Source organism: Hemicordylus capensis, chromosome 3, assembly GCF_027244095.1.
Source record: "Hemicordylus capensis ecotype Gifberg chromosome 3, rHemCap1.1.pri, whole genome shotgun sequence".
In the NCBI taxonomy this organism is placed as follows: domain Eukaryota; kingdom Metazoa; phylum Chordata; class Lepidosauria; order Squamata; family Cordylidae; genus Hemicordylus; species Hemicordylus capensis.
Window position 1 is genome coordinate 136,868,623 of NC_069659.1, and position 22,502 is coordinate 136,891,124.

General features: G+C 44.3%; 1 protein-coding gene across 5 annotated transcripts in view; it reads right to left on the bottom strand.

Moving 5' to 3' along the window:
* FHL2 (four and a half LIM domains 2) overlaps positions 1 to 22,502 on the bottom strand; it is a 60,917-nt gene that overhangs the window by 16,272 nt on the left and 22,143 nt on the right. For 4 of the 5 annotated variants that reach the window (XM_053308717.1, XM_053308720.1, XM_053308716.1 and 1 more), the window contains one exon: positions 17,060 to 17,239. The exons of the other annotated variant lie outside the window; for it this stretch is intronic. In XM_053308717.1, the coding sequence (XP_053164692.1) occupies positions 17,060 to 17,215 (156 nt within the window). In that variant the 5' untranslated portion in view covers positions 17,216 to 17,239. The remainder of the gene's footprint in view (positions 1 to 17,059; positions 17,240 to 22,502) is intronic. 5 annotated transcript variants of the gene reach the window in all.

Below are 22,502 nucleotides of genomic sequence, written 5' to 3' on the forward strand. Positions count from 1 at the left end.
CAGTAGCATAAAACAATTATTAAAACAAATTATTAAAATTAATTCTAATTAAAAGCCTGTGAGAACAGATGAGTCTTGAGGGTCTTCCTGAAAACAAACAGAGAAGGAGATGCTCTTATTTCAGGAGGGAGCATATTCCAAAGCCCTGGGGCAGCCACAGAGAACACCAGGTCCTGGGTCACCACCAAACGAGCTGGTGGCAACCGTAACCGGACCTCTCCAGAAGATCATAACAGGCGGCAGGGTTCATGACACTCTCTTAAATAGCCTAGTCCCAAGCCATTAATGGCTTTATAGGTAATAACCAGCACTTTGTATTTCACTCAGAAACAGCCAGTGCTGTTCCCTTAAAACCAGTGTTATGCAGTCCCTTCAAGTTGTCCCAGAGACCAATCTGGCTGCCGCATTCTGTACCAATTGTAGTTTCCAGACTATGTACAAAGGCAGACCCACATAGAGTGCATTACAGGAGTCAAACCTGGAGGTTACCAGCATATGTACCACTGTTTTAAGGTCATTTATCTCCAGAAATGGACGTAGCTGTCATATCAGCCAAGGCTGACAAAACAAACAACAACAAGTATTTATATACCAAATTTCAACAGAAGTTTCCAAAGCAGTTTACAGAGAGAAATAATAAATAAGGTGGCTCCCTGTCCCCAAAGGGCTCACAATCTAAAAAGAAACATACAATAGACACCAGAAACATTCACTGGATGTACTGTGCTGGGGGTGGATAGGGCCAGTTGCTCTCCCCCTGCTCAATAAAGAGAATCACCATGTTTAAAAGGTGCCTCTTTGTCCAGTTAGCAGAGGCTCCTGGCAGAAAGCGCTCCTGGCCACTGCCTCAACTTGAGAAACCAGGGAGAGCTTTGGGTCCAGGAGCACTCCCAAGCTACATACCTGATCTTTCAGGCAGAGTGTAACCCCATCTAGAACAGGCAGATCTTAAACCATCTTTTGGGTCCCAACACCACCACCACCACCAATCAGTACCTCTATCTTATTTGGATTCAACTTCAATTTGTTATCCTTCATCCAGCCCATTACCGCCTCCAACATTTCATGTAGATGTTAAAAAGCATTGGAGACAATATGGAGGCTTGTGGAACTGCACACTTTAGTTCTCACTTTGCAGAACAGCAGTCTCCAAGCAACACCATCTGGAATCTACCAGAGAGGTAGGAATGGAATCACTGTATAACAGTGCCACCCAATCCCACCTCCCTCAGGTGGTCCTGAAGGAAACCATGGTCAATGGTATCAAAAACAACAGAGAGATCCAAAAGGATCAGCAGAGGCACACTCCTTCTGTCGATAGCCAGTTGGAGATCATCCATCAGGCCGACCAAGGCAGTCTCAGTCCCATAGCCCACTTTGAAGACAGTTTGAAATGAGTCTAGATAATCTGCATAATTCAAAACTGCCTGGAGCTGAGAGGCCACGACCCGATCATTCACCTTGCCCAACCATGGAAGATTTGAAACAGGTCTGTAATTAGTTAACTCTGAGGGATCTAATGCGGGTTTCTTCCAAAGTGATCTAATAATGGCCTCCTTAAGACAAGAAGGCATCCTGCCCTCCCTCAGAGAAGCATTTATAACATTTACCAGACCCTCTCTGATAATATAATTACCAGATGAGATAAGCCAAGTAGGGCAAGGGCCAAGAGAACAGGTTGTAGGATGCACAGTCCAAAACAGTTTTTCCACATCCTCAGGAGTCACAAACTGAAAATGATCCAATCTAATCCCATAAGAGGAGTTGCTGGACACTTCCACAGTAGACTCTGCTGTAGCTATGGAATCCAGCTTGGCCTGGATAGAGAGATTTTATCAGCAAAAAAGTCATTACAAATGTCACAGTGAGTGACTGATGGTTCCAAGTTTAAATTCGTGGGGGGGGGGCTATATACTAGGCCCCTCACAACTCTAGACAGCTCAGCTAGATGTGAATTTGTGGAAGCAATGCAGGCAGATGAGAACCCCTTCTTTGCTGCCTGCACTGCCAAAGCATAGATCTTCAAATGTGCTCTGGGTTTTGCCTGATCAGACTTGCACCGAGTCTTCCTCCACTTGCGCTCTAGTCGTCTACCTCGCCGCTTCAGTTCATCCAAATACCACAGGGCTGTCTTTAAAGCAGGTCAGAGAGGACACTTAGGAGCGATTGCGTGTTCCACTTTAGTGAGTTGATTATTCCATGTCTGCACCAGAGCATCGACAGAATCACTAGCAGAACCAACCCTGAATCTTTCCAAGGCTTCTTGGAATCCTACTGGATCCTATAACCTCCTTGGGTGGACCAATCTAATAGGTCCTTCACCCCTGCTGAGGTGGGTTGTGGCTGTAAGTTCTACCTTAACCAAATGGTGATCCATCCATGTCAATAGGGAGATGACAGGAGTCCCCATGGAACACCTCTCTGATCAGAGCAAAAGACCAAATCGAGCATGTGACCAGCATCATGTTTTGGTCCAGAGACCAATTGGGCTAGGCTCACAGTTGTCAGGGCCACTATGAACTCTTGAGCCACTCCTAACAGCCCAGCCCCAAATGAACACTGAAGTCCCCCACTACCAACAACCTGGGCCACTCCAATGCCAAATGAGCAACCAGGTCCATCAGCTCAATTAGAGACTCCACTGGGGAGCGGGGTGATCTTTCATTGAAAGATAATCTTTGAAAGAGCTATCCTCCAGATAAAGAAGCCATCAATAGACCAATCATATCATTTGTCTCTTTTCTTGGGCAATAAGTATATCTATATATAAAACGCTTAGGTGGTCTGTGGCAAATGGTGCATAGCAAGCCCCGCTCACACAGTGCTTTACCAATCAGAGGTAACAGAGCAGGAGCACACCATGGTGACTGGGCAGTCGAGATTCCATATGCAGATAGGGAAGAGGATCCTGTGATGGTTAAGGTCAGTTGGAATGCAGCAGTTACTGGTGGGAAGATTGTAGCGGAGAGAAGAATCTATATAAAAGGATAGTGGGCAGGCATCTGTGAAGAGAGAGGTTGTGTGTGAGGAAAGAGCCCCTTCAGGAAAAGAATGCTGCCACTGTGTGAATTAGATGAAGAAACAAGAGGAACAAGATCTGTTAACTCAGGAAGGAAGAGAGAAAGACAGGGGGAAGAGCGAGTGGAGGAGAGAGAGGAAAAGAAGGGAGAGGAAGAGAGAAGGAAGGAAGGGCAAGGAATGGGCCTGGGCCTGTCAGTGACCTGAGGGGAACGAGTGGCTATGGTGGCAGCAGCAAGGAAGGGCCTGATCAACCATTGCCACTGCTCGGAGCTAGAGAGGCCATTGGTGGTGGGAGGCACGCAAGCAAGAGATGGGCCCGATCCTGTCAGAATCCTGAGGGGACCGAGCAGCCATGGCAGCGGCAGCAGTGAGGAAGGGCCCAGTCAATTATTGCTGCTACTCCTGTGAGGAGGAGCAGGAATGGGGCTCGAGTGATGAGATCTCTGGGTTTAGGAGGCTGTAGCTTGGCCAATCAGCACTGGCAACACTGCAGCCACGACCAAGAGGGGTGATGGAGCAATGGGATGGAGGAGCAACCCAGAGGAGTGAGTGGATGAGGGGGATGAAAGCAATGGGATGGAGGGACATCGAACCGGTTCGGTTCGATGTTTGGGGTCAAAATGAACCATCCCCTGTTCAGTTCGACCCTGGACCAAACACCCCTCGACTGTTCAGGGGGTTCACAGACATTTTTTTAAAAAAAATTTTTTTAAACCCAACAACAACAACAACTTACCACCTTTGGGGGAGTTGTTGGTGGCGGCAGAGGGGTCAGCAGAAGTTCCTCCTCCCCCCGCCAGCCTCCCTTCATGCCTATACCAGTCATTTGGCCAGCTCTTCGGCCCATTTGGGCCTGCCCCCTCCGGCGTGGTGGCCATTTTGTCCAGGCCATGCAGAGGCCAGTTGCACAGGTGCAGCAGCCTCCAAAATGACCACCATGCCAGAGGGGGAATCATGAAAGGAGGCCGGTGGGGTGGGGAGAGGGAACCTTTGCTGACCCCCACCCCCACCCCCAACAACTCCCCCGAAGGGGGTAAGTTAAAAAAAATCTTTTTTTAAAAAAAAGTCTGTGAACCCCCCCCCCCCCGGACTGGACCGAACTGGTGGGGGGGATTCGAGGGGGTTCCAGACCAAACTGGCCCAGTCCGGGTCCAGTCCAGACTAGAACTGAACCGGACCAGCTGGTTCCATGCACACCCCTACTCAGGTGAGGACTAAGAGAACTGAGGTGAGGGGGCTGTGGCAGGTGGTGAGGGGAGCAATCAAGTACTAGGCATGCAGATGCTCTGCGCAGGTTAAGCTAGTACGAATATATTCTCTGGTTCTATATTAATCACAGTGTGGTGATAACTGGACTTCTCTTTCACAAAATTGTTTAATTAATTTATTATTTATTGCATGTATATACTGCCCCATATAAAATATCTGGGTGGTTTACAAGTAAAAACACATTACAAATTACCACACAATTTTCTAAGTAAAAGCTGCTAATGTTTTTCTGTTTTTGAAATACAACAGAACAAGAACAATATTATGCAGAAATATCACTCTTTTTAAAAATTTAATTGACTTTTTCTGCTAATGATAAATATTTTATATGAAATGAATTAGAACTCCTCTTAACAAAGCATTTGCCAATATAGAAATCACCCACAGCTAATTAAATAACTTTCCTTCCTTGCCTAAATAGTGCAAATATCTCTGGAAAATGTTTTATGGGGGGTGGGGGGACAATGTGGAGCCAGCAGATTATGTGTACTGCCCCTTTAAAGGGCAAGCTCAGAAGACTTCAGGATGGGAAGGCCATATAAGAGAATTAGGGAGCATTCTCAGTTTTGCAGCAGAAGCCTATTGGTTGGGCCTGTATCTTCTTGGAGGCCTAAATAGTCATAAGTCCAGACAGACTAGAGATTAAGGATGTGCACAAATTGATTTTTTTCAATTCAATTTGTGCCCGAATAGGATCACCCCTGATTTGTTTTGTGTCTGAATCTGTGTCCCCCCCCCCGAATTACACCAGATTTGATTCATATTTGGATCAATACAGACCACTTATAAAGGTCCTAGGGCATCAAATTTGGGAGGTGGGTAGGTCCTCATGGTTCCATCCACCATCCAAATTTCAAGGCACTGAAATTTGGCACAAGACATGGGACACTTGGTTGATTTTTATTTTAGTTTTTACCGATTTTGTATATGTCTGCCATAGGAAATAATGGGGATGCAAAGTCGCCCATCCTAACATGGACCCCCAGCTTGCATTTAATAATAATAACAACAACAACTAAAGCAAAAAATAACTGAGCACATGAACCAAGCAACCACCAGGGTTCGACTTCCAGCTCTAAAAACAGTTGCCAAAAAACAACTTGCTCAGGTATTAAAAGATGTCAATGCTGCACTTGCAGAAATAACAACCAATCATTTGCAAGAAACAAACCAACTAATGTACAGTGCAGCAACAATAACAACACAAGAGCTCAGATATAAGATCAATGGACCTGTAAAAAAAGAAAGTAGTACATCACCTAAATGGAAGATTAGATTAGAAAATAAAATCTCCAGGCTTAGATCAGATGCTAGTAAATTGAAAGATATGAAAGAAAAGAAGCTGAAGAATGAAAACACCAAACAGTATCTGATCCAAAAATACCACCTAGATTCAAGGAAAATTAGAGAAGTCCTGGAAATAATAAAGCAGCAAATAACAGCAGTGTCAAAGAAGATTAGCAGATATGAAGCCAGAACTACACAACACAGGCAGAATCTCCAATTCCAGTCGAATCAGAGACGTTTCTACCAAAGCATAGAAGGAGAAACTGCAAGAAATGTTGAAACACCAAATAAAGAAGAAACAGTGCAATTCTGGGGGAAATTATGGGACAATCCAATAGATTATAATAAAAAAGCAGGCTGGATGAAAGAGGTCAAAAAATGTAACCAACAAATGCAAGATCTAATAATAACACCAGAATTAATAAGTGAAAGAGCAAAGAAAATTAAAAATTGGACTGCTCCAGGCGACGATGAACTGCATGGCTTTTGGCTTAAACACGTAACAAGCCTTCATAAACAACTATCAAAACAGTTCAATCACATTTTGCAAGGAGGTGATATTGAACAATGGCTAACAACTGGGAAAACTCATCTCATTATGAAAGACCCAGCAAAAGGTGCAGTTCCAAGTAATTATAGAGCAATAACCTGCCTGCCAACCATGTTCAAATTATTAACTGGAATAATAGCAGTTGAAGTGATGCAACACTTATTAACTAACAAACAGCTTCCAGTTGAACAGAAAGGAAATTGCCCAAACACCAGAGGCACAAAAGACCAGCTGCTGATTGACAAAATGATTTTAGAAAACTGCAAGAGAAGAAAAACCAATCTAAGTGTTGCATGGATTGACTACAAGAAAGCCTTCGATTCATTGCCTCACACATGGATACTAAAATGTTTAGAAACAACTGGTGTCAGCAAAAACATTCAGATATTTATAAAATAAAAGCAATGATCACGTGGAGTACACAGTTAACAATCAATGGCGAGACACTTGGACAGGTTAGCATTAGAAGAGGCATTTTCCAAGGGGACTCACTATCCCCTCTGTTGTTTGTAATCGCCATGACCCCACTTCCACAAATACTAAACAAAACAGGCCTCGGATACCAAACATCTAAAACATCCAGTAAAATCAACCATCTGCTGTACATGGACGATCTGAAGTTGTGTGGAAAGTCCCAGTCAGAAATCGAATCACTGCTAACCACTGTCCATATATTCAGCAGGGATATAGCAATGGGATTTGGACTAGACAAGTGTGCTGCATTAATAATGAACAGAGGGAAAATAAGAAAAACAGATGGAATAGAACTGCCCAATGGAAGCAACATCAAGAATCTTGAAGAGAAAGGACATTACAAATACTTGGGCATTGTCCAGGCTGATAACATTGCACATGCTGAAGTTAAAAGAAAAATTGGAAGTGGATACATCAGGAGAGTTAGAAAAATCCTCAAGTCCAAACTCAATGGCGGGAACACCATACAAGCCATAAACACCTGGGCTATACCTGTTATCAGATTCACTGCAGGAATAATAGACTGGACCCAGGCAGAGCTAGAGTCGCTGGATCGTAAGACCAGGAAAATCATGACCATGAATCATGCTCTGCACCGCCACAGTGATGTCGATAGGCTATACCTCCCTCGCAGCTCAGGTGGAAGAAGAATGCTGCAAGTCCATCAAACAGTAGAGGAGGAGAAAAGAGGCCTAGAAGAATATATCAAGGACAGTGAAGAAGATGCACGTCAAATGGTCAATAACGAGAAACTATTCAACACCAATGAAATAAAGCAGGCCTACAAGAAAGAACAAGTCAAGAACCGAGCAGAAAAATGGAAAAATAAGCCCCTGCATGGTCAATATTTGCACAATATAAGCGGAAAATCAGACATCGCCAAGACCTGGCAATGGCTTAAGAATGGCAACTTGAAGAAAGAAACTTAGGCTTTAATACTGGCTGCACAAGAGCAGGCACTAAGAACAACTGTAATAAGAGCAAAAGTCAAAAAATCCACAATAAACAGCAAGTGCCGCCTTTGTAAAGAAGCAGATGAAACAGTGGACCACCTAATCAGCTGTTGTAAAAAGATCGCACAGACTGACTACAAACAAAGGCATGACAAGGTAGCAGGGATGATACACTGGAACATCTGCAAAAAATACAAGCTACCTGTAACCAAAAATTGGTGGGACCATAAAATTGAAAAAGTGGTAGAAAATGAAGATGTAAAAATATTATGGGACTTCCGACTACAAACAGACAAACATCTGCCACACAATACACCAGATAGAACTGTAGTCGAGAAGAAAGAAAAACAAGTTAAAATAATCGACATAGCAATACCAGGGGATAGCAGAATAGAAGAAAAAGAAATGGAAAAAAATCACAAAATACAAAGATGTACCAATTGAAATGGAAAGGCTGTGGCAGAAAGACCAAAATAATCCCAGTGGTAACTGGCACCCTAGGTGCAGTTCCAAAAGACCTTGAAGAGCACCTCAACACCATAGGGACCACAGAAATCACCATCAGCCAATTACAACAAGCAACTTTACGGGGAACAGCCTATATTTTGCGACGATATCTATAATAACCAACAATATTGATGATAAAATTCAGTCATCCCAGGTCCTTGGGAAGGACTCAATGTCTGGATAAAACAAACCAGTCAATAACACCTGTCTAACTGTGTAAACAAGTAATATTAATAATCATAATAATAATAAAGCTAAGCTCAAGCCCTTGTAGAAGCGGAGTTATGAAGCAAAATGTGTGGTCACTAGGTCACTATTTTTCAAGTCTTTGGATTCTTTGGTGTATGATAACTACCCCTCAATGAATTTCCTGATAATGAATCCCTATAAGGATTCATTGCACACCTACATTTCTTTTGTTCATTTTGACTGTCTTTGGACAGTGCCACCTGTCAACTGCCATGTGCCAACTACACATACACACACACACACACACACACACACACACACGGTTTATTTTTTTGTAATTTTTGAAGTGTTTAAATTTAGATCGAAGTGTTTAGATTCTTTGGTGTCTTCATTACACACCTTCATTTCTTCAGTTCATTTTGACCCCACTGCTTTTCAGGTGGGGATGGCGAATTAGTGGCATTCCATGTTCCAACTACCTCCAACCCACAAGCCACTGAGTACTCTGAGTTTATATTTTAGGAATTTTTGAGGGGTTTGACTCTTTGGTGTGTAATGAATCCTCATAGGGATTCATTATGAGGAAAGGTTATTAGACACCAAAGAGTCTAAACACTTGAAAAAAATCCCTAGAACATAAACGAAGTACCCCACTGCCTTGTAGATGGGAGCGGGGTGTATTTGGCACATGGCATTTGACAGATGGCACTGTCCAAAAACAGTCAAAATGAATAGAAGAAATGAAGGTGTGTAAAGAAGCCTGCACTAGATCCCTCAGAGTTGAGCAATTATAGGCCTGTTTCCAACCTCCCATGGCTGGGCAAAGTAATTGAGAAGGTGTTGGCCTCTCGGCTCCAGGATTTCTTGGAGGAAACTGATTATCTAGACACATTTCAAACTGGTTTTTGGGTGGGCTACAGGGTAGAGACTGCCTTGGTCAGCCTGATGGATGATCTCCAATTGGGAATTGACAGAGGAAGTGTGACTCTGTTGGTCCTTTGGATCTCTTGATACTATCGACCATAGTATCCTTCTGGAACGTCTGAAGGTGTTGGGGGGTGGGAGGCACTGTTTTACGGTGGTTCCGCTCCTACCTCTCAGACAGATTCCAGATGGTGTCAATTGGAGATTGTTGCTCTTCAAAATATGAGCTTAAGCATGGTGTCCCTCAAAGCTCCGTACTTTCCCCAATGCTTTTTAACATCTACATGAAACCTCTGGGAGAGATCATCAGGGGATTTGGAGCTGGGTGTTACCAGTATGCTGATGACACCCAGATCTACTTCTCCATGTCAACTTCTTCAGGAGCTGGCATATCCTCCTTAAATGCCTGCCTGGAAAAAGTAATGGGCTGGATGAGGGAGAAGAATAAACTGAAGCTGAATCCAGATAAGATGGAGGTACCTGTTGTGCGGGGTCAGAACTCTAGAGACGATTTTGATCTACCTTTTCTAGATGAGGTCACACTTCCCCCAAAGGAACAGGTTCACAGTCTGGGAGTACTTCTGGATTCACACCTCTCCCTGGTTTCTCAGGTTGAGGCAGTGTCCAGGGGTGCTTTCTATTAGCTCCAGCTGATATGCCAGCTGCACCTTTTTCTCGAGACCAGTGACCTCAAAACAGTGGTACATCTGTTGGTAACCTCCAGACTTGACTTCTGTAATGTGTTCTACGTGGGGCTGCCTTTGTACGTAGTCCGGAAACTTCAGTTGGTTCAGAATGCAGCAGCCAGGTTGGTCTCTGGGTCATCTCAGAGAGACCACATTACTCCTTTACTGATGGAGCTACACAGGCTGCCAATTGGTTTCAGGACAAAATACACATTGCTAGTTATAGCACTTTAAAGCCCTAAACGGCTAAGCACTTTAAAGCCCTAAATAGCTTAGGTCCTGGTTATTTAAGAGAGTGTCTTCTTCACTACAAGCCCCACCGCACATTGAGGTCATCTGAGGAGAGCCGTCTCCAGTTACTGCCAACTCGTTTGGTGGCTACACAGAGATGGGCCTTCTCGGTCGCTGCCGTGAGATTGTGGTATGCGCTCCCTGCTGAGATACGATCCAATTTTCAAAAAACACCTGAAAACCTGTCTTTTCACCCATGCTTTCTCAGCTTTCTAATTTTTTTAGGTTTTAATCTCTGGTTTATTTTTAAATTGTTAAATTGTTTTAAGTTTTTGTATATGTTTTGAACTTGTTTTATGCTATTGTTAATCGCCCAGAGATGAAAGTTTGGGGCAATGTACAAATTTGATAGATAGATAGATAGATAGATAGATAGATAGATAGATAGATAGATAGATAGATAATGAATCCTCATAGGGATTCATTGAGGAAAAGTTATTATACACCAAATAATCCAAACACTTGAAAAACAGTGACTACACATTTTGCTCCATAACTCCACTTCTACAAGGGCTAGAGCTTAGTTCTTGTTGTTGCTGTTGTTTTAAATGAAAGCTGGGAATCTGGGGGAATTAATAGGAGGGATTCAAATGTTGAATCTATTTGAATAGAATCAAGTGCAATTTGGTTTGCCAAATCTAGCCAATGGACCACAGGGGCAATTTGTTTTGTCTCCAAATCACCCAAATCAGCTAGATTCGGGTACAAATCGATTTGTACCCAACTCGATTCGCACATCCCTACTAGAGACAGTTCCACAGATAAGTAATGTTTCTTTTATTTAGTCTCCCCGCCCGCACAATCAGTTTCCCAACAATCTTGTAAGTAGGGATGAGCCCGAATGGGCTTGAGCAGCCACAAGCAGGGCAGGGAGTGGTTCCCTTAAAAAGCAGGTAAGCAGGTCCTTCCCAGCTCCTGCACCATCCCACCACTTTCCCAGACATGTCACTTCCTCTACAAAAGGCTGCTGCAGCACTGGTCCCTGCAGCCTGCTCAGTGGCCATGTTTGTGCAGCACCGCAGCTGCCTGTGGCCTTTTGTAGAGCAAGCAAACAGAGAACGAAGGAGTTTAGCGGGAGATTGGTGGGAAACTCTGTGGGGAGGCACACAAGTAGTGCCCCTTCATCACAGCAGAGACACCCAATGCAAGACTAAGGTGAGTACGACCCAACTGCTGTAATTTTCTTGGAAGACAAAACTCCAAGAGAGAGCCAGCGTGGTGTAGTGGTTAGAGTGCTGGACTAGGACCGGGGAGACCCAAGTTCAAATCCCCATTCAGTCATGAAACTAGCTGGGTGACTCTGGGCCAGTCAATTCTTTCCCAGCTTAACCTACTTCACAGGGATGTTGTGAGGAGAAAATTAAGTATGTAGTACACCGCTCTGGGCTCCTTGGAGGAAGAGCGGGATATAAATGTAAATAAAATTAATTAATTAATTAATTAATTAATTAATACCTAGCTTCAAACCCCATATTCTCTAAATAGCCAATAAAACTAATTATGAAGGTAGAATGCCAGCAGAGGAGGTGCTGCTTTCCAGTGTATTGCACAGAATGTCGTATGTATGATTATCTGCCTGAGGGGCAGAAGTCGTGGGTGTGCGCTCGGTGCAAAGAGCTCTTGGCTCTCAGGGAACAAATTTGTTCCCTTGAAGCCAAGGTGGCTGACCTGGAGAAACTCAGGAAGGCAGAGAGGTGTGTGGATGAGACCCTCAGGGATGTGGTAGAGGCATCCCACTCCCAGGCTGATGGTGCTTCTGCTGTCATGGAGAATGGGGGTCTCAGGGAAGGAGAACCTTGGTCTGAGGAAGAGGAAAACACAACCTTAGCAGAGACCCCTTCCTTGGGTGATACACCCATATCCTCCTCTCACAAAGAGGATACTCCTCCAGGGACCTCTTAGTAGTGGGTGATTTGATCATTAGGGGCATAGAGAGATGGGTTTGTGAACCATGTGAAGACTGCATGGTTACTTGCCTGCCTGGGTGCAAAGGTTGCAGAAGTCAGGCTGTGTCTAGGTAGACTGTTAGGCAGTGCTGGGGAAGAGTCAGCTGCCGTGGTGCACGTTGGCACCAACGCTGTTGGGAAATGCAGTCGAGAGGTCCTGGAAGCCAAATTTAGGCTGCTAGGTAGTATACTGAAGTCCAGGACTCCCAGGGTAGCGTACTCTGAAGTGCTACCTGTTCCATGCACAGGGACAGCGAGACAGGAAGAGCTGAGGGGTCTCAATGCATGAATGAGACGGTGGTGCCGGGAAGAGGGGTTTAGATTTGTTAGGCCCTGGGATACATTTTGGGCAAAGCGAAGCTTGTACAAAAGGGACGGGGTCCACTTGAACTAAGATGGAACCACACTTAAAATCAAGAAGGTCACAGAGCAGCTTTTAAAATGATGCCTGGGGGATTGCTGGCAGGATCAGGGTGGTATCTGCTTTGGTCAGCAAAATCACCTAAGGTATGACAGTGAACATGTTTCGGATAAACTAGAAGGGGACAGAGTAGAGCAGGAGCTGAACAGAAGCAAACACAGGACAGCTTGCCAAATGGGTCAAATGATGGAAAGGGGGATAGCACACGCCAACACCAGGTGAGGGACCAGGTGTACAGGTGTCTATACACTAATGCCAAAAGCCTCCGAGCCAAGCTGGTGAGCTGGAGCACTTGGTTACTAATGGGTGTAACAGAAACCTGGTGGAATGGTAAGAACCAGTGGGACACGACTATTCCTGGATATAAACTCTATAGAAGGGACAAGGAGGGGAGGATTGGGGGTTGTTGTAAGTCCCTACTTGTAAGTTGCAAGCAATGACAGACATTTAGACTAAATTACTCCTCAGTAGTCCCATTGACATTAATAAGACAAGTTAGTCATGAATAACTTATCCCATTCATTTCAGAGGGAATAGTCATGAGTAATTTAGTCTGGATGTCAGTCAACAACTAGCTGAATTATCAGAAGAGGTCTGCTGTATGCTGTTTTTCCCTCACATTTCCAATATACAATTTTGCAAAACATTTGCCCAGTTCTAAGTGGAATATACTTTTTATGCACCTTTTCACAAGCTATTGTGTTATTTTCATTTATATCTATCTTCCTTCTTGATTTCTCCCCCTTTTTTTGTTTAGCTAAAGTAGTATGAACCTTTTTCAAACAATCAGAAAAGAAAATGCCACCCTACTTTCTTTTCCTCAGTAATCATGTGTTCTTTGTGCAAAAGCCTTCTTTTTCCAGCTAACCTGAATGGAATTAAACCATAGAGTGGGATGCAGAGATATTAGTTGCAATATTACTGCGAGTTACACATACAGAAGTCCCTGGCTTTGAGGGGCTAGATAATGAATTATGAACACTGACTTAATAAATTTAGATATTTAAAAATGCAGTTTGAAAATTTGGTAGGGAAGTCTGCTGACACAAAAACTCACCACAGAGGTTTGCTGCCCATGCATGCTCAGTGTGCATTTTGCCCCTGAGCCATCAGGAGCATCCACATGTTGTGCCATTCTCAGATGTTATGGAACACTGCCACACAGGAGTGTGTATTTTTTGGCATGGCCATCTACTCCATGGATTTTACAGCCTTTGAACTGGTCCCAAGATCACTACGATAGCCTAGCAGAACACATGTGCTTTGTGGTTCTTTTTTGTTTCCGTTAAGAAGTATCTGCTGTCAAAGTCTTTGTTTGCATATGCGCGTGCAAGCCAAGGCATGTGCACATGTGCACACTATTCTCTTGCTACATTCTCCCCATACAAAAATATTTTCCTAACCCTTTGCGGGGTGGGGGGGTGGGTGGAATACCTCCATAATCTTGTAGCATATAAAATGCGATTGCATACTTTATCCCCCATTGCAGAAAGTCTTGTTTAAAAATCATGGAGAGATTGGATAACAATCTCAGTCCAAGTTGAAAAGTTCAGCTGATTAATTCCACAGAACTTGCTCTGAGATTTGTTGAGGCTAGGCCAAGCTTAGAGATTCTTGAATGTCAACACATGCAAAGTGCCCAAGGGATTAAAGAGATTTTAGCCAAAAGAAAATTCTGGAAAGAAATTGCTACTTTATTTCTGCTTCTCAGCTCAGAGAATCTTTGCACATGTACTTTTGGAATTGTTTGCGTCTGCTTTTTTGCTCCCCATTGCTCAGAGAGGGGCACATATGAAGCAGGGTTTCAGATGTTTATACCAATCCAGTTCTCTTTGCAGAGCCAACAAAATATTGGTTGGGATTGGGATTTTTTTTCTCACCAATATGTTATACAGAAGTATCATTAAAAAGGGAAAAAAACACACATAGGACTGAAATGCACAAGATATGGGAAATCTACAATCCTATCATGATTATTTTTACCGTAAGGCAGCTTTTGGAAGCTCCATTTTTTAGTGATGCTAGAGGAAGGAGGTTTTTAAGCTTTTCCTCCCCAGCACTCTTTTCTTAACTTGTATCATCCCCTGAAGCACTTAGCTCTGCACTTGGGGGCGGTGGGGGGGGGAAGAGTACAGTCATCCCTGATCAATCACAAGGGTTCCATTCTGGGAAAACCTCGCAGTTAGCTAATCCGTGGTTGGAAAGCAATAGAAATACATTGGAAACAGGGGGTTAGGGGAACTGCGGTCTGGAAAAGACTGAAAAATACAATTAAAAATAGAAAAAATCACTCCTGAACCCCTGAAAATCACCCCGAGCCCCGGAAATTGCAAAAAAACAACAACCCCATGATTGGGAAACCATGGTTGGCAAGGGATGAATGTACTTGTATATATTTTTTTCTGTTGCTGAACTAATAGGCAATTTAGATTTGGAAAGCACCATGAAATAGGTTTTTTTTTTAAAAAAAAAAACCCACTCCAGCACTGTTGCTCTGATCAAGATTAGAGCTCTCTGCAACTTCTTTTAAGGTAAAAATAAACACATTGGGAGACAGAGAAGATCTCCCAATGTATTTATTTTTGCCTTAGAAGGAGGTAGTGTCATTTGATGGAGCTACATGTTACAGGTGACACAATAGCCTTTTTAAGTCAAATTGCATATTCTAGCTCTATTCAGACCATATGCTGTGTGAATGTACACAAGTCTGTACTTTTTTTTTTTTTAATGAATGGCCGTATCTGCGTTGATGGTAAAAGTGAACCTGTTTACAGACCCCTCAAATGCATGGTACAGATACAAAGTGTACTTCGGTACCTGTGTTCATGTGAATAACTGTAGCTGTGTACAGACCTGTGCCTGTTTACACTGTACACTCATTGTATGAATGTTGAACATAAGTGTGCAAATAGAGCTTTGGGGCTTTATGAATGTGTATAGGAAAAGGGCAGCAGACTCTGCTCCTTTTCCTATATGCCTTCATCAAAGGCTTGAATAGAATACCCAAGTGTACAGCTGTTTGTGTGAGCGCTGTGCCCACATGTTCAGAAACTTTGCCTTTGCAGGGTCCCTCATCATGTGCCCAGTACCCTCCATGCATGCACCTGTACATGTGGGAGATCCATTCTATGAATGCACAGAGGTGGAGGGATGGAATCTGCTATCTTCAGCTGGTATTCATTACACCAGCAATTTACACTACTGAGCAGGGCTATACAAAACAAGTTTTGTGGTTTCCACACAAAAGTTTCCACCTTCCCCTCATCATGTATAGCAACACTTCTCCATGTCATGATCTCAGCATGTCATGCACTTCCATATGCCTGCTCCACTTCATTGGTGGATTAGAGTCTGCTGATGCCATGACATGGAGAAGTGTTTATACACAGTATGGAGGAACTAGAGACACAGTGCCATTGGGGGCAGCATCTCCATGTTGCCTGTAATATACAGTTCCACCCAATAGTATTTCAGTCATGCTCATGTACAAATCTACCTTCCCTAACCAAATTATGTCTTCCTTAGGCATCACCTCAGTACTAAGGGTTGATGTCAAAGTTGTTCCCAAATCTTACCACACAGGAACTACGATAATTGACATTTACTTACTTAGCACCTAGAAAGCGTTTGGTGCTGTTTAGAAATTACTAAATTTCTGGTCCCTTCTTTTTCTGGTGCCTACTTAAGAACCTCCTTGTTGGGTGGTCAATGGCCTGTTCTTCCACGCTTCTCGACCTGCTCCAGTTCCTTCTCCCTGCTACAGAGCCTCAGGTATAGAGGGGGGGGGTCATTCTGCACCCATTTCTTCCTCTTCCAGGATTCCTGTCACTGACTGGACTCCTCCCTGGGAATTCTACCAGCCCTTTCCACAGACACGTCTTCCCCCAAGGCACCAGCCATGTTGGCTCTGAAGGGCTCCGCATGCCAGCAGCAGCCTCAAGAGGGTTATTTGGGCTCTTGCAAGAGATTGCCATAGCTCTGCAAGATCTGTTAGGCCTCCAGCCTGGCCCCTCCCAGCTGCAGCCTCATCAGTAGTGCCATGGTCACCTGCCCCCACCACTTCCTGTGTCCCTCCAGCTCCCAATTCCCATACTGTTCCAGGTAGGAATGGGGCTCTTGTGGCCTCATCACCACTCCCATTCCTTTGGGGCTTTGATTCCCATCGCTCCTTTTTCAGGGTTCCGAGGACTGTTCTGGCTGTGGCATTTCCCTTCTCCCATCCCATAAGGAGTCTAGTGCAAGAATTTCACTCTGCATTAGGACATGGTAGAGCAGCTGGCCCCAACCACCTGCCGGTGGCAAAATAGTTTTTGGCACACATGGTGGGCATTATATGTTTTCTACCGAGATTATCTAAGAAAGGATAAATGTCATAGACAATTTCAGGGGGCCAGTTGTCAAAAGGAGCCTTATGGGATGTGTCTGCTTCCCAGACCCTCTTTCCTCAAAGAGTCCTTAGGACACCTTTCAGAGAACATGAGCAAAGCGTAGGAAAGCTGACTGTAGAAGGAGGACAGAGGAATACAGAGCCAAGGTATTACCTTAGAATCACAGCCAATGGGCTTTTTGCATTCCTCACAGGCATTCGAGTACAGGCTCTCATAGCACTTGATGCAATAGGGGCTGTCCTCCCTCAGGATGTACTTCTTGCCAAAGAGGGTCTCCTTGCAGTAGTGGCAGTCAAAGCGTTCTGCCATGTTGACGTCTGCGATTCTGCCAGGCTGTCAACAAGAAGAAAACAAGCAACTTCAGGGTTAAGAATAAAGAGTGATAGTGCTGCCTTAAATATCGGTGACAAAATCAGTTTTTTGACTGAGCTTGCTGTTGACAAGGCATTGTTATTAACTAGCATTTTTATTATCATGTTGTAGTTATATATTGATATCCCACCCTTACTCGGAGGAGCTCAGATTATCTCATTTTCACCTCACAAATAAGGTAGGTCATGGCCAACAACAAGCTGCTTGTCCAAGATTCATTCCACCTTCCAGGCAATTTTGGTATTGGAGGGAAGAGAGAGTGGTTATTGCAGGGGAGATGCCAGCTCCATTCTTTCTCATGGCCAGCAGCTGTGGCCAAGAGCAAATGGGAAGAAGGGCAGCACCTGGGCCAGTGGAGGCAGGCCAGCAAATCAGGTAGGGGATAGAGCCAGCAAGGGGGCAGGGTGCTAAGGAGGAAGAGAACTTGAGATGGGGTGGCAGCAGCAGGCAGGTGAGCTTATACCACAGCAGGATGCCCTACTTGCCACTCCATTGTACACTTGCCGCTTGAGACCATCACCTCACCTGGCCTCATGGGGGAGCCTCCCCTCAACCTGGGTCAGGAAGCATGCAAGCCAAGAGTCAAAGGCAAGCTACAAGTCAGAGCTTGTAGAGTCAAAGCCAACCCAACCCGAGAAGATCTTGCTATTGATGCAAAGTCTTGTGCCACCTAGGGAGCTTTAATTTATACCCTCTCAGTCCCAGGAAGACCCAGCGAATAGCAGTCTGCCACACAAGGGAACTTATGCAGGAGTCTATGGCTTTCAACCAGGCAGTTCCTGACACCCTGAGAGATCAATACATCCTCCATGGGCTACTTTGTCTACACACCTGACTGGTCACAGTAAGGACGTGTGTGCATCATGAGCACGCACACCCTTCCCCCTCCGCACATGTTGGGTTTCCTTTCCCTAATTGTGTGGGACTGGTTCAACAAAACCACTCCTCTACATGTGCTGCACATACTGGTTTAAACTAGTATTTGTGGTGCATTTGGCTAAACCATGTCCCACTCCCTCACGATTAATGAGAGTAGTGCTCCAGTGTTCCAGAAGGGGGAGAAGGATGCCAACACTCACGATGTGCACGTGTCTTTTTTTCCTGTGGTCAGGCTGGTGGACAAAGTATCATCCGAACTAGCCCCATGTGTACAAGAAATATATCTCTGAATTCAGATGCTGGGGATAAAACCCAGGAAGATGCCATTATTGTCATGCCCAGCTTGATAGGGGTCCCTGGGTGTGCTATATGTCCCAGGAAGAAAGCTCCCATTGGAGCTAATTGTCACATGGCAGCTGTGAGGCTGATCTAGATCCAGATCGGGGCAAAGGGTTAAATCTTTGATTTAAAAGCCCTGCCTGGAGATGTCAGGAATTGAATCAGGAAGCAGATTCAGCAGATATTCTTCCACTGAGCGACTACAGCCCCATCAGGGGTGCTCCTGCACCCCTACTGCACCCACAGAGACTTCCCTACAAAGGCTCCTGACCTCTGTAGCCACTTCCCCACTAATCAGGCTCACTTCTTGTTGCAGAGCCCACTGCGGCGGGGGGGGACCTGCCTGGGAGGCATTTGAGAAAGGAGCCCAGGAGATCAAGGGATGAATTCACCATTCTCGCACACTGCATGGGAACTCCAAAGGAAGTCAGTTTGGCTCCAAGTCAGAATTCATATCTGAACTTCATCCCTTAGCAGAAGGTGCATGGCCAATGTTTCTTTCTTCTCCTCTGGTTTTAATCACACCCGACAGCCAAGGAGACCTACGAGCTCTTTGTAAACTCATTAGCACTCTCTCTATGATTCCAATCAGACATCAGCAACTTGACAAGGTAAAGCAGAAAGCTGTCAGTGAGCCGGTCATGGTCCAAAGGGACTTGACGAGGCAAACTAGGCAGAATCCATTTCCTGGCATTTTGCCATCTTGTAGCAGAAAGATTTGGGCAGCCAAGAGTGGAATGGTGTCTTTAGCATCTTTGTGCCAGTTTTTAAAGGTGTCTGAATGAAACAGAGTGGCAGAGCAAGTTCTCCTTGAACCATGAAGCTCACTGTAATCTTGGACTGATCACTCACTGGCTGCATTCGCATGTAACATGGAACCGCGGGTCCAATGGACCCACATTCTGCCCTCCCCCGCCCACTCTTCCCTCAACTCTGGTTCCAGGGGATGCTGTCAGTGGTTCTGGATTCGGATGTACCACAGGCTGCATCCAACCTCGGGTTGCAGCACGGAAACTCACTACAACCTGAGGATTCAGGCTGGGGTTTCAAATGTGAACCCTCAGTTTCATTGCCACGCCAAACTGTGTTTCCCTGCATTCAGACATAACGTCTGCAGAACTGCTGGCCCACTCAACTGCAGTTCCACATTACATGCAAATATGGTCACTGTTAACCTAACCTACTCTGCAGGATTGTTATGAAATGATGTATGCTGCCCTAAGGTCCTTGGAAGCAGGATGGGATATAACAGGAAATATGTCAGAAGCATCTTTGAGATTTTCATGTGCAGCAACTTCCTAACTTCAGAGAGTGAGGACTGATTCCAATGTGCAGAAATAGGACATGGTCCTTCTTGGACTGTACCATTAGACTGCAAGAGAGAGATCACATGTTTGAATGCTCCCCCATGTCAAAATAGCCCTTGTGCACAGAAAGCTAGCATGTTAGGGGGGAAGTTAGACAGAAATTAAGCTTCCTTGAAGGGAGGCTAGTATTTCAAGTTCAGAGATGTTTTATAACATGGGGAGAACTGAAATATACTATACCCCACCTGCTGTTTTGAGCTGCATTGTCCAGGAATGGCTGTACCATGTGCTATTTCTCTGTGTTTGAACTGGCTCTGACTCTGGTACCATTCCTATCTAAACCACAATGCTCTTATTGTAAAGGAAATTTTCAGACACGTAAATCAGGATCTTTCATAAATATGAAATTGGCCAGCATAGATTCCTACAGTATTCCCTATAGCATGTCAGCACACAAAGGAAGTATAAAAATTCCACTGAGAGTTTTCTTAACTTGTCTTGAAGGTAAAACACCTCTCTCTCTCTCTCTCTCTCTCTCTCTCTCTCTCTCTCTCTCACACACACACACACACACACACACACTTCACTCTCTCTCTAAAACACATACACATACACTTCTGTTTTCCACTGTATTGAGTAAGAAAGTGATCATATAACAGTCAGTAGGAAATATGGGTGTAAATATATTGCTTTTTATTTCCTTGAGAACAGCTTATTTATAGGATAATTTTTTTAAGTTGCCCAAACCAGAGAAAATTGGTTATTTCCCAAGGTTTTCTTCCTCTGCAGAAAGCCTCAGGTTAATGCAGCCTATTAGTTTCAGTAGAAAATGAAGACATGATTTGTATTATCACTTGAAGCAGGAGGTGCTTGAAACAGGAGTCAAGTATGATGAGTAGGCACTGAATCGCTTTCCCCAGTGGCACTGGTCACAGGACAGAAGTGCAAGCAGTTTAAGCCAGGCTACCAGTTTTTGGTAGCAAGCCAAAATTTGATGGTCCTGGAAATCAGGTGATTCCAAAAAGCCGATCCTGTGTCACTGTCTGCTATAAAGCTACCAGTTGGAGTCCTGTAGTCTGGACAGTTTGTAGCTGACAAAGGTAATTATGTTATTCTATGCCTCCCTTCTTGCTTGTACTTGGACCTGAGGGTCATACATATAATGTTTAATATGTAATATGTCTCTCTGTGTGTACACATACATGCAAGTGTGTGTGTTTAACAAACAGCCATAGGAGCAGGTAATCAGGATGGAGACCATGGTGTATGAGGAAAGGGATTGAATCAGAGTCCTGATTAATATGCCCTGATTTTAAATCCAAACATTTTAAAAACACATGCAGGTACATAGGAAGTTGCCATATACTGAGTCAGACCATTGGTCTATCTAGCTCTTCACAGGCTGGCAGCAGCTTCTCCAAGGTTGCAGGCAGGAATCTCTCTCAGCCCTATCCTGGAGACACTGCCAGGGAGGGAATTTGGAACCTTCTGCTCTTCCCAGAGCGGCTCCATCCCCTGAGGGGAATATCTTACAGCGCTCACACTTCTAGTCTCCCTTCCATATGCAACCAGGGCAGACCCTGCTGAGCTAAGGAGACAAGTCATGCTTGCTGCCACAAGACCAGCTCTCCTCTCCTAAGATCAGGACCTAAGATCTCCTAAGGTCTGCATGTTTAATGTAATGTGTATGCTCTTACACTAAGGATCCATTTTTTGCTGAATTGTCCTAAGGGATAAAAAATTTTTTAGCAGTTCATGAGGTTCTGCTAGTGTACAGAGGAATTTGGTTTTCCTTCTAGTGCACACAAGACATGGATGGGAAGTGAATTTCTTTATGTGCATGGTTTTCTTTTCCATTTGTTTTCCTTCGTGGGGGAAAAAGATTTGTATCAGCAACTTCTGTGTAGACATAAATCCATGCAGGAGGAGATGTTTGGAGAGCATTTTTGTTATTGTTTCAAAAGCTGAAACATAAAGATTTACAATGTCTCTTCTTTTTGTTGTTATAGTCTAGCAAGGAGTAGATCACATTCAGTCCCCGCCCAGTAGTTGGCACAAACATTGCCTCTCATGGCTTCGCAAGAAAGTTATGTCCTCCTCCTGAGAACACCAGTCCATTTTCCAATCAAAATTATAAATCCATAAACAAGTAAAGAATGAACATACTTGAATGAAGCTTTTAAAGATAATGCCTAAAGTAATTTGTAGTGGCCATTTGAATAGTGGAGAAGATACAATGCAAACGTTAATAACTTCTGGAGCACATTTTTGTACAAAGCACTTTACTTAGTTCATATCTCCTTGATCCTCACAACAGCCCTGCAAGGTAGGCTACAAGGCTGAGAAAAACTGAGTTCCTCAAGGCCACCAAATTATCCTCATGGTTGTACAGGCATTTTGCCTTCGACTTATAATATCCAGACACAACATCCTGGCTACTGAACCACTGTCAGGCAAGACCCTAGCAGGACTGGTGACTATTAGCCTACCAATGTGGCCAGTCTCTATACAGCTTTACCTTTCTTGGGTTGCTCTCTAGCAGCTATTTATATGCCACTCCCAAGACCCCAGTGACCTATCTCTGAGGAAGTGCTACATGAACAAGGGGCTCATATCCTGCTCTGAAAGTGCTCTCACAAGTTACTGCTGGCCCTCAAATCATAAGTTATGGGCTGAGCTCATATATGTATTCCTCTTCA